Source organism: Rana temporaria, chromosome 2, assembly GCF_905171775.1.
Source record: "Rana temporaria chromosome 2, aRanTem1.1, whole genome shotgun sequence".
NCBI classification, from domain to species: domain Eukaryota; kingdom Metazoa; phylum Chordata; class Amphibia; order Anura; family Ranidae; genus Rana; species Rana temporaria.
In genome coordinates this window covers 71,185,479-71,197,988 of record NC_053490.1, presented here as the reverse complement: position 1 = coordinate 71,197,988, position 12,510 = coordinate 71,185,479, and the positions used below count along the sequence as shown (strand labels likewise).

The window sequence follows — 12,510 nt, the reverse complement described above, 5'->3', positions numbered from 1 at the left end:
ATCTTTTTCATCTTGATGTGTTATCCTTTTCAGATAATTTACTGTGTAACCTATTTCTTACACCACAGTATGTACCGATACCGGGCTGTGCATCATGTGTCTGGCCAGCTGTGGTATCACGTACATGTGAAGAGAACATTGTGCTCAAGTGTAATTGGGAATCAATTGCCTTCTCAGGAATTGTAACATGATGTTCTGCTTTGTGTGTTCTGAACTTCCTTCTAGGTGCTGTCCTGCATCCTGGACCCTCTGCTACAGATGTGCACGGTGTCTGCCAGCAACCTGGGGACAGCTGACATGGCCACATACTTGGTCAATTGCCTTTATGTAATGAAGACAACACTTGCTTTGTTTGAATTTACTGACAAGCGTCTGGAGATGCTGCAGTTTCAGGCAAGTTTCATTTATAAATTTTTACCTAGCACAAGGACTTGAAATTGTGACTCTAGCTAATGTAGCTAAACCTTTTTCAGCAACTTTTTGGTTTAGCAAATAATATTTACTGTGTTATGGTCACAGTACTCTATGTAGCCAGAGGATGACACAGGAGTTAAAATTGTATTGCTTTACAGCAGGGCTCGATAAAATCCGGTCGCAATTGCGACAAAAAATTGTGACCTGGCGCCCGGGGAAGCTTAAGCCTGCAGAAGGCCGCAAAGCCGCGGCCTCAATTACCGCCCGGCGCGGGCCTGCCGTGATCGCGCGGCGGGGAGGTGGGGGCGCACAGAGACACAGGATCCTGTTTTGAGGCCGTGGCTTTGCGGCCTTCACAGAAGGAAGCTTAGGCTTGCAGAATGCCGCAAAGCCGTGGCCTCAATTACCGGCCCGTGCGGGCCTGCCGCAATCGCGCTGCGGGGGAGGTGGGGACATACGGATCCTGTGTCTCTGTGCGCCCCACCTCCCCCGCCGCGTAATAGCGCGCCCGCCGGTAATTGAGGCCGCGGCTTTGCAGCCTTCTGCAGGCCTAAGCTTCCTTCTGTGATCTAGCGCCACCTTGTGGTGGCCATTGGCATTACAAGTAAAACAGCAGTACTAATGTGTTTTTCACGGTTTTCACTGCCATCTCCTTCCCTCTAATTCGAACTCCCAAACATTATATATATATTTTCTTATTCTAATACCCTAGAGAATAAAATGGCAGTCGTTGCAATTAGGGCTGCAACTAACTATTATTTTCATAATCTATTAGTTGGCCGATTTATTGTTTCGATTAATCGGATAATAGCCTTAAAAAATAAAAAATAAATTTTTAAATTTTTTGGGCCAATTTGTTGTTGGGCAGATTACAAAACACAAATTGCCGCAAAAACATATTACATGCTTTTCTGCAGCTTCTCCATTGAAGTATATTGAACAAAAAAAAAAAAAAATAGCACCATTTTGCGTTAAAAAGCCCTTTCCAAATACGCAGCAGCTGAAAAAAAATCATGGATGTGAACGTGTCCCATAGGAAAACATGTAAATGAACTGTAGTGTGTTTCTGCAAAAAGGACCAAAAACAGAGGTGTGACCCAGGCCTGAGATGTTTAGTAACATAATGGGGTTAAAAAAACAAAAATAAGTATAAAAAGAGCAAATAATCGCTACGGTAAGGAGTTCATTTTTTGTGGGACAGTGAAAGTAATATTTACAGTAGTGATTTTCTTTTTTATACTATAAAGGGCTAATTTTAGTTTTTTACACCCAATTATGTTACTGGCCGATTAATCGATTCTGAAAATTGTAATCGATTAATTTCATAATCGATTAGTTGTCGATTAATCGATTAGTTGTTTCATCCCTAGTTGCAATACTTTCTGTCACACCGTATTAGCGCAGCGGTCTTACAAGCGCACTTTTTTTGGGAAAAAATTCACTTTTTTAATTAAAAAAATAAGACAACAGTAAAGTTAGCCCAGATTGTTTTTGTGAAAGATAATGTTACGCCGAGTAAATTGATACCCAACATGTCACGCTTCAAAATTGCGTTCGCTCGTGGAATGGCGAGAAACTTTTACCCTTTAAAATCTCCATAGGCGACGTATAAAAAATTCTACAGGTTGCAGGTTTTGAGTAACAGAGGAGGTCTAGGGCTAGAATTATTGCTCTCGCTCTATCAATCGTGGTGATACTTCACATGTGTGGTTTAAATACCTTTTACATATGCGGGCGCTACTCACGTATGCGTTCGCTTCTGCGCGCAAGCTTGGCAGGACAGATCGCGTTTTCTGGCTCCTAACTTTTTTAGCTGGCTCCTAGATTCCAAGAAAATTTGTCAAACCCTGCTTTAGAGCAGAGGTGTCAAACTCAATTTCATCATGGGCTGCATCATCATTATGATTGTCCTCAAAAGGGCCGGTTGCATCTGTAAGATTTAGATGTCCAGCGCATCCTCTCCCCTTACATTAGATGTCAAGAGCCCCCCATCAGAAGTTGAGTCCCCCACTCTCCCTTACATCACAGTGCATCCCCCTTTTCTATGTTGCTGCTGGAGGACCAGAGGAGGGCCGGAGCTCTCCTGCAGCTGTAGGAGAGGTGAGAGGGTCGCATTAAATGGTCTGAAGGGCCGTATTCAGCCCACGAGCCTTGTGTTTGACACCTGTGCTTTAGAGCTTCTGGTGTCACCTGAAGCCAATTCTGCTAAATATGAGCTCACTTCCTTGGGTGCTTTTCTTGTGCACTCTGCCAAAACACCCGTCCTTCTAACATTATATTATTGAAGTAAAGGGTAAAGGGTAGTATGTTATTTTTGCCTGCACTTCTGTTTAAATTTTCAATTTTAACACACCGATAAACAGATTAAGCCCTGGTTCACACTGCTGCATTTTGACATGCGATTTGACTTGTCAAATATTTCAAATCGGCTGCATTTTCCAGCAGTTACCGGCAATGACACCATCCTAATCGGCGCTGCACCGATTTCAAAAAGTAGTTTCTGTACTACTTTTTGCGATTTCGGCCAGCGATTTACATTGACATTGTCTCTGTAATCATGGCCGAAATCAGTACTGCCAGCGGGAGTGAAATCTTGCAAGTTCAGCTGAACTCGCAAGGCTTCACTCCCGCAGCCCAGTGTGAACCTGGGTTTAAAGTGGAATTCCAGGCTATACCTAACCTTACAAATGTTCCCTCCCCTTTCTAAAACCAATGCTAACTTGTGTAAAATAGATCTAAACACTAATGCCCTGTACACACAATCAGTTTTTCCGACAGGAAAAGCGTGAGATTTTTTCCGCAGGGAAAACGGCTCAAACGGTCACACAAATCTTGTCTGAAATTCCGAACGTCAAGAACGCGGTGACGTACAAAACGTACGATGAGCTGAGATCAATGAAGTTCAATAGGCAGTTCGGCTCTTCTGCTTGATTTTGGAATTTTTCCTGTCACTAATATATCAATTAGTGCAAAATATTATCGCACAAATAAAATGTAAGTACAAAACACAAAAAGTGCATAGGTGCTAATAATAAGTAGTCACAATGAAGTGAATAACCGCAGATTTGTTCCTTGTAAAACACCATAATCTGCTTAAAGCAAAGGGGGGGAGGGTTCCAAAAAGCGAAGGTTCACTTTTTGTGAGCCCCCCCCCCCCCTCCTGTGTCACATTTGGCACCTTTCAGGGGGGAGAGAGGTGCAGATACCTATATTTGCACCACTTTCTGGTTCTGGCTCCCGCGGGAGTCCGGTCCCTTTACGTCACCCCCCCCCCCCTGCTGTCTTATGGGAAACACTGTTCCCAGCAGAGAGCGGGGACCAGTGGCGGCGCGCAAGGCTTCACTTCCTGATTCTCTTACCCAGGATGGCAGCGGAAGCTCAGCCTCGTCTGCTGACATCGCGGGCACGCTGGACAGGTACGTGTCCATTTTTTAAAAGTCAGCAGCTGCAGTATTTGTAGCTGCTGGCTTTTTTTTAAAAAAAAAATGGCGGAACCTCTGCTTTAAACTGTCAACCCAGTAAACCAGAGTGGTATGAGATGGGAGAATGAAAAACAAAGTCTATGCCAGGAAAGAATGGTGCAGAGTGTATAACAGATGCCAGATCACCCAGGATAGTGCGTCCTCCACCCATGGGAAGGGGTAGGTACTCTTACTGTAGACTGTGGGACCCACGTGCCAGTGGCAGCAAGTCAACCAAGCTTTAAGATGGAAACCGAAACTCTGGTACAGATCACCAAAATCCTTACACAGGTGTACAGCAAGCAGAGCAGCAGAGATCGATATCACCTACTGCAGATTATGGTGGATTTTTTTTCCAACAAACAAATCTGCAGTTTTTCACCTCATTGTGACTACTAATTAATAGCACCTATGCATTTTTTGTGTTTTGTACTTACACTTTATATGTGTGATGATCTTTTGGACTAATTTATATTACACTTTAAATATTGGTATACACTGTATATAGGGTTGCCACCTCATCCCTTTAAAACAGAACACATATGAATTACACAGGTTCTGAGGCTAATTTAATGCAGGTAAGGCACCAAATGAGTCTAATTACCACATTAATTAGCCTCAGAACCTGTGTAATTCATATGTGTTCTGTTTTAAAGGGATGAGGTGGCAACCCTAACTGTATATATTGTGTTGATGTTTATATATGCCACAATTGTTGCATCAGCTTATGTGCACTTTACACATTGTTCCATCATTATAAACATACTGTTGTTCATACAATATAACATATGGTATACTAACTGATGTTAAATAGCACTGCACTTTTTACTTTTCATGTAAATACTTACCTATTTTCACGCTACTCTGTTTACGTGTTCAGCTGCCCTCTGTCAGCTAGTGATGGCTGCAGGGGAGAGGAGGGAACACGACCGCCGACCACAGCTGGACCATAGGAATCTATGGGTGACGTCACCACTTCCAGGCATTTCCAGCCATTTTTGAGTGCTTTCTTCTCTCCTCTGCAGTCACTGCTGGCTGACACGGAGATCACGTGAACAGAATGGAGCAGCCGGAAAGTAGCTAAGCATAAACATCTTTCTTACACAGGTTGGTCAGCATAGGTGTTAGGTGTTGGAATGGAGCATTTTTACGATTAGATGAGCGTAGCCTGAAATTTTACTTTACTATCACAGTTGAAGTAGTTGTAAAGGATGGAGGTTTTTTACCTTAATGCATTCTATGCATTAAGGTAAAAAACCTTCAGTGTGCAGCTCTACCCACGGCCCCCCTAATACGTACCCGAGTCCAATCCAGCAATGTAAACGAGGGGTGAGGCTCTCCCGGGTCTCTCTCTCCTCATTCATTGGCTGAGACACAGCAGCGGGAGCCACTGGCTCCCACTGCTGTCACTTACAGCCATTGAGGAGTAAGTGGGGGGCAGGACTGAGCCACGCTCTTTGAGTCCCATAGACACACACAGGCTGCTCGGGAGCTACCACGCTGTGGTGCCTCCAGAGCAAGTGGCTTACTATGGGGGCACTCTGCAAGGGGGAGGGGCCAGACGTGTTGACAGGGGGACCTGAGAAGAGGATGATTAGGGCTGCTCTGTGCACCACCATTGCACAGAACAGGGAAGTATATTATGTTTAATATTTTAAGGAAAACAAATCAAAACCTTTAGAACCACTTTATGCATTTAAAAAAAAAAAAAAAGATTTTTCTCCCTAAATTTTTTTAAATTGTGTTGGCTTATTTATGAAATATTCATATTCCCTACTTGTTTAGCTTTTATATTTTTATCCTGAAGCCACATGGAGTCTTAGAGCCCATTCACACCTTGGCGTTTTGTCGATAGTTTTTCCTATTGGCTAAAAAAAAAACGTCAAAGTACAAAAACGTCGGACAACGCTGTATGCAAACGCGCATATTAGCATGAATATGCGCGACAAAACGCCGGAAAACGCAGCTATTGCCTACGCCTAGGTGTGAATGCAGCCTTACCCTATGAACGGCTTGAACCCTGTACTGTTTCAGTATATACGTTCAGGCAGTTAAAAGGACAGCAACTTCGGGTGACCTTCTGGCAGCAGATGAAGAGTTAGATATAAACAAGGGAAAGCCTTGCGGGTCTTTATAATTTTAGGCCTAAATCTTGAGATTATTGCCTAAATCCATGGTTCTGAAAGAGGCGAATGTCCTTTTCTGTAATGAAAGGCCCTTTAAGCAAAAGCTGCAGATTGAGTACATTGACAGAAAGAAACTGTACAGATTTGTTTTCCTTTGTTTCATCAAGATTGAAGCTCACCTGGACACACTGATCAATGAGCAGGCCTCATTTGTATTGACCAGAGCTGGATTAAGTCAGATCTACAACTGTGTTCAACAGCATAAGCCGGAGCAGGTGAGGAATGGTACTTCTAAAGCTAAAACTGAGCAATAAGTGACAGAATGAAGACACAATAACCCCAGATCATTAGAAGGATTAGATTGTTTGTAAGAAATGTAAACAAAAAATGGGATATATCTCGGTGTTAAAACAGCAGTCCGTAATGTTGTATAAAAGTACATCTCTTCTTTTCAGGCTGCAAAGCAACAATTATTTTTTTTTAACTGGGGGGGCTGATTCTTTTCTATACCCGATGGGTGGCTAGAAGGGATAACTTTGCATTTTCCCCATAGAGCTAAAAAGTAATAATGCCTGAAACTGTAAATATCTCAAGTGTTAACATGCCATGCTGGTCGTACCACATAGTCAAAAATTACATAGCAGTCAAAAGTACATATCATGACCGTGATCTTAACGTTTCAAACTACCCTTGACCTGTGAGTGATCATTTATTTTGCCGTGTAATCTCTGCTTAATTTTCCATGATATGAAATGAATTGAAACTAACTGGGAGAGCAGGACCATTTTGTCATTACCATGGCTAGTGTACCAGCTGGGGAACTGTTGCCAGAGATCTCATTGTGTAATAAATCTTTGTGTGATTTTATATCTCAAGCATCTACCAAAACGAAACTATCAGTATGAGATGAACCGATCTCAAATTGAACAATCAAATAAAATCAAGTGGGGACCTCTTGTGTCATGTCTATTTACTTGTCTAGTTTGCAATTTGAACCCCTTTATTAATGTAATATTTTGGTGATCTAGAAAAAGACAAAATAGTAATCTATATCTATACAGTTATTAAGGAAAACCATAATGGTAATGGTTTTTGGTCAGTTTGGTTCATTTAAAGGTTGTTGTATAGCCTAAATAAAGAATTGTGTTTCTTATTACAGGGACCACTGGCCAACCTCCCTAACATGGACTCTGTGTCATTGAAGGCTGCAATGGTATACATATTAACTGACTTGTAAAATACTTAAATTTCTGGTTTTATATATGAATACATCTGCACTCTAATGAATGTATACACTAAGGGCTCTTTCACACGTCCGTTCCGTTCGTCCGTTTTTTGGACGTCCGTTAACGGACCGCAATGCTTCCCTATGGGCTAGCGTCCGTTAGCGGATGAGCATCCGCTAACGTCCGTTAGCATCCGTCTGCGTTCAGTTCCGTTTTTTTGGACGGAAGAAAACCCTATTTTTCTTCCGTCTAATAAACGGAACGGACGAAAAACGGACGTTAACGGATGATCCGTTTATCATCCGTTCCGCTAACATCCGTTTTTCTATGTAAAAAGCCCCCCCAAAATAAAAAATAAAACGGATGAAAAAACGGATGAAAAAACGGATGCAAAAACTGATGCAAAAACTGATGCAAAAACTGATGCAAAAACTGATGCAAAAACTGATGCAAAAACTGATGCAAAAACTGATGCAAAAACTGATGAAAAACTGACGAAAAACTGACGAAAAACTGATGGAAAAACGGATCAACTGATGAAAAAAAAACTGATCTAAAAAACTGAACGGACGTGTGAAAGAGCCCTTGCAATGACCTGTGATTGGCATTTTATTTAATTCCTGCAGCCTCTCCTTACAGCACAAGACAAAACAGATATCGGGGCCCTACCTCTTCCAAGATGGCTGCTTCCACACAGGGTGCAGAATGAGACATGTTAAGTCAGTAGTAGGGAAAAAATAAATCAGCTGCAGGGCGAACCCAGGTTGATATTGATGACAAGTTCTCTGCCCACAATTTTTTATTAAAAATTTTTTTTTGCTCCAGCTCCTCCTTAACCACCTAAGACCCAGACCAAAAATGCAGCTAAAGGACCCGGCTAGGTTTTGCGATTCGGCACTGCGTCGCTTTAACAGACAATTGCACGGTCGTGCAACGTGGCTCCCAAACAAAATTGGCGTCCTTTTTTCCCCACAAATAGAGTTTTCTTTTGGTGGTATTTGATCACCTCTGCGGTTTTTATTTTTTGCGCTATAAACAAAAATAGAGCGACAATTTTGAAAAAAATTCTATATTTTTTACTTTTTGCTATAATAAATATCCCCAAAAAATATATTAAAAAAATATTTTTTCCCTCAGTTTAGGCCGATACGTATTCTTCTACCTATTTTTGGTAAAAAAAATTGCAATAAGCGTTCATCGGTTGGTTTGCGCAAAATTTATAGCGTTTACAAAATAGGGGATAGTTTTATTGCATTTTTTTTTTTCTACTATAGGCGGTGATCAGCGATTTTTTTTCGTGACTGCAACATTATGGCGGACACTTTTGGACAATTTTGACACATTTTTGGGACCATTGTCATTTTCACAGCAAAAAATGCATTTAAAATGCATTGTTTACTGTGAAAATGACAATTGCAGTTTGGGAGTTAACCACAAGGGGGCGCTGATGGGGTTATGTGTGACCTCATCTGTGTTTCTAACTGTAGGGGGGTGTGGCTGTAGGTGTGACGTCATCCATTGTGAATCCCTATAAAAGGGATCACATGATCGATGACGCCGCCACAGTGAAGAAGGGGGAAGCTGTGTTTACACACAGCTCTCCCCGTTCTTCAGCTCCGGGGACCGATCGCGGGACTCCAGCGGCGAACGGGTCAGCGGGTCCCGGCGCTTCGGACCGGGGCGCGCGCCCGCGACCCACGGCTGCACAATAGCACAGCACGCACCTGTACGTGCATGTGCCCAGCCGTGCCATTCTGCCAACGTATATGTGCAGGAGGCAGTCTTTAAGTGGTTAATTGTTGAAAAAAGCCCCAAATTTGGAGCTAAAGCCATAGACCTTAATTGAATAAATAAAAAAATAAAAATAAATGATTAAATAAGCCACAATTCTTTGTCAGAAAATGGGCTTAATTCACAAAGCTGTGGGGATGATTTACTAAAACTGGAGAGTGCAAAATCTGGTGCAGCTCTGCATAGCAAACAATCCGCTTCTAGTTTTTTTTTTTGTCAAAGTTTCATTGAATAAGCTAGATTTAAAAGCTGATTGGCTACCATGCACAACTGCACCAGATTTTGCACTCTCTAGTTTTATCAAATCAACCCCTGTAATGCAAGAATAAGGTTCTGTATTTTCAATCATGTGACTGGCACTGTCAAATCTCATTGGATTTAGCTGAAAATAAGTGTCACTTTAAAAATAAAAATAAGGGCCATATCATACTGGGGATCCTGCTGATGGCAAGAACCCACTATTGGCAGGATAGCTCAAGAGTGCATAGCAAGGGGTGAAACCAATCACTTCCTTGCAGACATCTCTCCCTTGCCAGCGGAAAGGAATCGCTCTATCGTTAGGGGGGTTTTGCAGCATTTTCAGCAGCAATGGCACATCAGCTATAATGCAGGTACTGTATGTGTTAGCCCTGCATTTTCTAGCAATTCTGTTGCTGGCGATTTTTGGCTAGTGATAAAATCGCTAATGTGATGTGGGCCTTAATTAATGTCGTCACATGCCTGACGAAGGGGTCCTGAGCGACTCCGAAATGTTGCACTACCTGCTCTGTGATGTGAACATGCTTCAATAAAAATGTGTTTGGACGCTACCTGTTGATCCATGGCGGGCTGGCAAATATCCACATTGTGACTTTCTGAATCAGTTTCCATCTGGTGGTTGCTACAGCATCCAAGTCTTCTAGAGCTTCATCCAGGAACATGTTACAATGGGACAGGGATACTTACATGTCTGTAGCCATCACAACTGTAGCCTTTTAGTGACATCAACAATTCTTCGCCTCACATGGGCTACTGAGGGGCTACGAAAACAGGCGGCTGAGCCTGTATACTTATTTTCAGGCTGTTCTGGTCCGGCCATGTGAGCTGGCTCCCCTGTGTCAGCCAGTAGTGAGGAAGCAGGGGCATTTTCTGAAAGCAGTGGGCCTGTGTGCAAGGTCATACCTTGGGCCCTTATGTCTGCAAAAAATTTAAAATAAATGCTTCATAGCCAGAATTGGTTTTCTCTAGTTTTTGATGGCTTTACATAGCTTTTGCCGGTTACAAAGTAAAGTTAGGATGCCTGGCAGTTGTAGGGTTAATTGCCTGGTGCGGCTGTTTGGCTCCTGCTCGCCCCCTTCCCAACAGGGTTGTCCAACCCCCACAACATTTACCTCTGACAAAACATGGAAAATTTACTGACATAGTGCATTTTTTTACGGACAGCCTGAAATAAGACAAACTCCTATTCTAAACTAAGAGAACTGATATTAAAAAATATAAACAATATGTAAACATTTTCATGAAAGGCTTAAGGAACCCTAAACTGAGCAGAAAACAAGTCCAGTGGCAAATGGTGGTCGTAGCCAGGTTGTGCCCAACAGTGGTAGTGGCTTAACCACTTGATGTCCGCATTATAGTCGAATGACGGCTACAGCGCGGGCCTGAAATGCAGGGAGGCCGTCGCTAGACGTCCTCCCCTTTGCACACACCCCACGAGGTGTGATCACCGAGTTACTGAGACTCGGGTAATCACAGATCCGAGTAAGGGGCCAGTCCTGGCCCCCTACCACGTCATCAGCTGTCAGCCAATGAAAGCTGATCACATGATGTAAACAAAGCTCGGTAATCGAGAGGAGAAAAAAAGCCAATCAGCGGCTTTTGTGTAAGGGACATCGGTCCCCAGTGGTCCCCAGCCTCATCATTGCCCACCAGTGCCCCCTGCCAGTGGAATAAAGTGCCAGCTATAAATGCCCACCAGTGGTGCCAATCAGTGCCACCTAGCAGTGCTGCCCACCAGTCTCACCTACCAGTGCTGATCAGTGCCCATCATTGCCACCCATCATTGCCACACTTCAGTGCCCATCAAAGCCAGCTATCAGTTCCACCTATTAGTGCCAATTCCCAGTGCTGCCTATCGGTTTCCACCAGTGCCACCTTATCGGTGCCCATCAGTGCAGCCCGAAAATTGGTCTGGGTAGGAGGGGGGTTTAAGTGCCCAGTAAGCAAGTGGTTAAAGGAGAATGATTAACTAAAACGTGAACCTAGCCCCTGTATACACTGTAAACATATGCCAAAGTCTTACAAAATACTCCTAATTACTGTAACATAACTAACAGTCTCACAGCCACACGCAAACCTCAGGACAAAGGATCATTTTAAAAATTCGATTTTTTTTTTTTAAACAGGATTATGAAATGTATAACACATTTAGGAGTCAGGATGTTTTAGACCCTGAAATATTTTTATATTTTTTTTATGGGGGGGTGGGGGTTGCTTAGATGAAACATCAGACCCCTGACTGAAGTCTTTTTTGAGACAGAGAAATGCACCTAATACATAAGTCTATTCTCGTTCACTGGAGCCACAGCTGCACTTCATTTGAATGAATAGATGTCTCTCTGTACAGAGACTTCCTATTCATTTACAAACTGAACTATATTAAACACAGTTTTTCCTTACGGCCTGCATAGTAAACATAGTTTACTATGCTCTCTCCTCTCCGCTACAGCTGGCACTGGCTGACACATGGGCGTTCAGGTGGCAAGACTGGAGCAGGCTGAAAATAGTTAAGTATGCAGATCGATTGCTCAGGATAGATGCTAGGAGGGGGCAGGGAGCATTTTTAGGAATAGTTATGCTTTAGCTGGAATTCTAGTTTATAATGATTGTAAAGTCTCAAGGTTTTTCACCTTAATGCATTCTATGCGTTAAGGTGAAAAAACCTTCCTTGCGGCAGCTGCCCCCAGAGCCCCCCTATTTCCTTACCTGAGCCCACCTGATCCAGCGATGTGCACGAGCTCAGAAGCTCCAGCCGTTGTCTCTGTCCCGGCCCGCAGCTGCACATACACACACCGTCTATGATTGGCGGCGTACAGTGCCGGCTTCCTGGCGAGCTTGATCTGAACACACCCAAGCCCTTCTTTACCTACTATGATTGTTACCCAATACACAAGGGTATGTTTATAGGAAGGTTTATTGATACTTGAAATGACTCGGTAGCAGGAGATTTAAATTGCCCTAAAAGCCCTAACCAAGAGCTGTATGTAATCGGTTTACATTACACGGCACCTATTTGTATACATTCTAAGCAATTGGCTCACTGGTCCAAATGCTGCTTTTACATTCCATACACCACACTGTTGTTTTTCAGTCTTGGACATTACCTGACATACATAGCACAGTGCCTTCTGTGGGTTTAATCCCCCCCCCCCCAAACCCCCTTAGATAGGTTAAATGCTCACAGGGCTAGGAGGAAACGAACAAATGCAAGTTAATATCTTATTTATTTTTCCC

At 43.0% G+C, this 12,510-nt stretch overlaps 1 protein-coding gene across 2 annotated transcripts in view; it reads left to right on the top strand.

The window, feature by feature from the left end:
• Nucleotides 1–12,510, top strand: part of COG6 (component of oligomeric golgi complex 6) — a 195,289-nt gene that overhangs the window by 166,171 nt on the left and 16,608 nt on the right. For both annotated transcript variants that reach the window (XM_040340358.1, XM_040340359.1), the window contains exons 15-17: nucleotides 226–393; nucleotides 6,169–6,276; nucleotides 7,161–7,214. In XM_040340358.1, coding sequence (XP_040196292.1) covers nucleotides 226–393; nucleotides 6,169–6,276; nucleotides 7,161–7,214 — 330 coding nt within the window. The remainder of the gene's footprint in view (nucleotides 1–225; nucleotides 394–6,168; nucleotides 6,277–7,160; nucleotides 7,215–12,510) is intronic.